A 4,217-nucleotide genomic window follows, 5' to 3' on the forward strand; every position below is an offset into this window, starting at 1 on the left:
TCAACAGAAGATAAGGTGGAGAAAATGAAAAAGGCATTTCTGTCAGTAGCATGTCAGATCTGGGATCCAATCCTTCAGCCACTTCAGTCAGGGACAAGTTGTTTGAGGGAGTGGAGCTGCACTTCTAGCACATGGGCAAGAAATGAGCTGTCAGCCAGAACCATAACACCTGGCAAATGTATCTAGAGGAGTTGCTTATCAGATTGTAACTGCACATTAATGTCCAGAATATTTCCAAATATCATTCAGCCGTTTTATTATTTTATGTAGCAGGAGCTGCGCACTCACAAGTCTGAGTTTTCACAGAGATTTAGGTGGCAGACAGCTCACTTGGATGGGAATCCTAAACTGGGCACATCCACCAACAAGGATGAGTCCAGCCTTTGCCCCAAGGCTCTGTCAGTAATGCTTCCCTCCTCACAGTGCTGCTTCGGTATACATAAATTTTAGTCTACAAGGGGGTCAATACTGTAAAATTGGGATGAGATTAATGCAGGCTTGTGCAAACTGCATATGAATCCAATTTAGCTATTCCTTCTCTTGCCAGTATAACATTTGCATGGAGCACTCCCTGTGAGAGGAGGGTAGATTTCACATTTCAAAACCAAATTCCACCCATCACCTTTTATTTTATAGAAGAAATGAAGTTTAGGCAAGACTACAGAGAGTTATCTTCACCCACATTCCCAGCCTGGTAAAGGTTCTGTCACGGCTGTTAGCACGACAGATCTCAAACACAGACCTTATGGTGCTATGCAGTTATCAAAAGATAACAGGCAGCATTGCAGTTTCCCAGCTGTATCCAAATAAACAAGACTGGCAAAAACCCCCTGCGATAAACAAACTATTTGATTACGGTAATGGCTGGCAAAGGTCATATTTGATACCAGCCAACTCCACAAGTCCTGAAATATTTATATGTACAAAATATATCTCTTAATGGATAGGTGTCTCTGAGGAAAATAGATTTGGAGCCAAGATTAAGCCAGTCAAAGAGGGTGGAGAAGAGAGGATAACAGCTAAGGGAAGGCAATGCTTTCCTGGCAGCATGACTGCCTTAGGGCAGCTATGGTTTTCTAGAGAAGGGTTGACATGTGCTGTGCAATTTTTATACCATCTAGAATTGTTACATAATGCATATTGCATAAAGGCATGTCTTACCTTTTGAAGCATTGCAGAAGTTACATCAATGTTTGGTTTGGCTGGATAGGGAACAGTCAAGGCATACAGATTTGTCCAAAATCTACCCCACATATCACCTTCAAAAAAAGAGGGAAACATAGAAATACTTTAAATAATTGACTATGTATTGTTCATAATTGCCAGACAATTTTATAAATGGTGCAGTATCATCAAGAGGGACCCCCATAGGCCCAAACAGGTCTGATCCAGATGTGGAGTGGAACAGTTTTGGGAAGTCATGCATAGGACAAACTCAGATCAAAGATCCTTTATTTCCCCAGCATCAACTGTTCTTGTTCAATATAGTTTCAGGACTGATCACATTCCTGAAGATCTATTCAAGACTGAACGTCCACATTATTAGCCCACATGATTGCTGCTGCCATGATTCAGTTTTGGCGGCTTGATGTGGCATGATTTGAAAGCAAAGTAATGAAATGCAGGAGCTTAGGACAAGATTTAAAATGGGGGAAAAAAGTCACTCTGAAACTCTCATTTCTAAAAACTAGCACTGCAGCAGAGAGGGCAACATCCCAGCCCAGTGCTGGAGTTTTGAGTTGGGTGACTCCAGCTCCAGCGAGGATGAGGACACCTGCCTTCCCAACCTGCCTCTGCTGCTAAGCACCTGTGTCCTCTCTAGCAGGGACTTCTTCTCCATTTGTCCTCTCCCCTTCTCTTATCTGTAGCCTGTTTGCTAATACCCTGATTAAACAGGCAGATTACTCTCTTCCCATGTGCCTCGAAGGCAACTGTCCTGTGTACAAAGCCAGGCTTGCACAACATGGCCACATTTACATACCCAGCAAGTGAGCAGGGAGGCATCCTGTGGAGCTGATGAGCTCGGGGCCATAGACCTGCTCCAGCCGGTGCCTCACGTAGGCATGCAGCTGCTGGTACAGAGGTTTTATCTGGAAGCAGAGGAGGAGAAGGAAACAAATTATTTTCTCTTTACCGAACTCATCCCTCCTAAGCAGAGAGGCTCAAAGGTGTCTCTGATTAAATTCTCCCAGCAGGTAAGTGCACCCCAAACCTGCAGCTGAGCTTTGCTCCCCATCTCTGGGCTCAAATGCTGAGTACAGATCCTAGCCTTAGAAGTCCTGCTCAGGTACAAGGGAGGGAGTATTGCTAGCTTTAGATGCAGAGTATCAAGGATGCTTTATCTACCCCATAGGAAACATATCTCCTCCCATGGGCCCTACCTGGAGGAGGGATATGGATCTGCACAGCTCCCTCTTTCCCAGCCTTTAGCACAGTGCAACTTGAGGGGACCAAGCTGGTCCTTGAATGGATGCAGAGGCAAAAATGTCTTGTACATCCCCCAGGGTCTGCTAACCCCATGTAGACTGAGATAAGCCAGCTCAGAGCAGCTGTCCTCTTCCTTCACAACATCGACAGTGAGGCCACCATCGCAAAACACAACCTGTGGCCCAGATGAGAGCTTTTTCCTGTCTATACCTGCTCAAATGTCTTCTCCACATCTTTGACCAGCTGGTCACGGTTGTATTTGTATTCTTCTGGATAGTCCGCTTCATAATTTGCTCTCCAGTAATCTCCATAGTCAGAATAGTCTGCAAGCATAGACACATCACACTAGGACACCGCACATGGCACTGCTCAGGTCTGCTGGAGCAGTACAGATCTGTGTTGACCCACAGCATTTCCCCAAAAGCAAAGTGGTGAAGTGTAAGATGCTCAGGGACTAGCGGGGAGGAAAGCACTCTCCTGACGCTCTGATCCACAGACAGGCAGGTATGGGAGATTTCCAAGAAATGCAGAAATTGCAGTCACGGTTATCTGCTAATTAGAGACATTACAGCTGTAGATGGAGGTCAAAGGAAATTGTCACTCCCAATTGGAGCTTCTGCAGGCATGAGGGAGGGCAGCGTGGGTTCAGGCTGGATGCTAAGGGGTTCTCACAGAAGGTATGTGCTGGTGGACATGGAATATGAGCACCCTCCTCCAGCAACAAAACCACCAGGGTAAGCGTAGACACCAGGACTGAAATTCAGCTCCCAGTTCTGCTAAGTCTTCTAGTCCAGTGAGCTCTATCAAACCTGGAGTAGAAATGCCTCATAGCTGAGGTCTCTTCCTTATTGTTATGGGTGAAAGTCATCATGACCATTCCTTAATGTTTGATTTTTTTCCTGTCTATTTGGACTATAATTTCTTGTTCTTCGTGTCTAGCTCCAGCTTGAAATTTTCACGAAACAAGGAGAATAGGAAAGTAGGTGAAATATTTGCAGTTTTGCCAAGAGACAGATGTTGTAGCTACTTCAGAAACTATTTTAGAAGACCTTCAAAGAAAATTAGCAGACACCTGCCATTATCCCTTGAAAAGAAAGTTCCCTATGATTTGTATGGAGGTCATGGGCCCCTCATTACAAGAAGACATTGAGACACTGGACGGTGTCCAGAGAAGGGTAACAAAGCTGGTGAAGGGGCTGGAGAACAAGTCTTATGAGGAGCGGCTGGCGGAACTGGGGGTGTTTAGCCTGGAGAAAAAGAGGTTGAGAGGAGACCTTATCACTGTCTACAACTATCTGAAAGGAGGGTGTAGGGAGGTGGGTGTGAGTCTTTTCTCCCAGGTAACTAGTGATAGAACAAGAGGAAATAGTCTCAAGTTGCAGCAGGGGAGGTACAGATTGGGTGTCAGGAAAAATTTCTTCACTAAAAGGGTTATCAGGCACTGGAACAGGCTGCCTAGGGAGGTGGTTGAGTCACCATCCCTGGAGGTATTTAAAAGATGGGTAGATAGGTAGATACGGTGCTCAGAGATATGGTTTAGTAGTGGATAGGTACAGTTGGACTTGATGATCTCAAAGGTCTTTTCCAACCAAACGATGTTATGATTCTATGATCCTCTGACAGGAAGCACACTTCCCTTGGTGCAAAATCCTTTTTAAGCACCTGGCTGCATCTGCTGGGCTAGGTTTACCAAATCTAATCATTCAGGTTAGGGCATAATGTTTATAAATGTACCACTTCTTTTGGTGCAAGAAGGTCAAGGCCGATGGAAAAGAGGAGACGTTGCCAAG

General features: G+C 45.1%; 1 protein-coding gene across 1 annotated transcript in view; it reads right to left on the minus strand.

Annotated features, from left to right (window-relative positions):
• The window catches only part of ACE2 (angiotensin converting enzyme 2), a 24,596-nt gene that overhangs the window by 13,963 nt on the left and 6,416 nt on the right, over positions 1–4,217 (minus strand). The window contains exons 5-7 of the mRNA XM_010170936.1: positions 2,638–2,750; positions 1,982–2,090; positions 1,162–1,259 (exon numbers count right to left, since the gene is read on the minus strand). Coding sequence (XP_010169238.1) covers positions 1,162–1,259; positions 1,982–2,090; positions 2,638–2,750 — 320 coding nt within the window. The remainder of the gene's footprint in view (positions 1–1,161; positions 1,260–1,981; positions 2,091–2,637; positions 2,751–4,217) is intronic.

This window comes from Antrostomus carolinensis, unplaced genomic scaffold (assembly GCF_000700745.2).
Source record: "Antrostomus carolinensis isolate BGI_N321 unplaced genomic scaffold, ASM70074v2 scaffold8716, whole genome shotgun sequence".
NCBI lineage: Eukaryota > Metazoa > Chordata > Aves > Caprimulgiformes > Caprimulgidae > Antrostomus > Antrostomus carolinensis.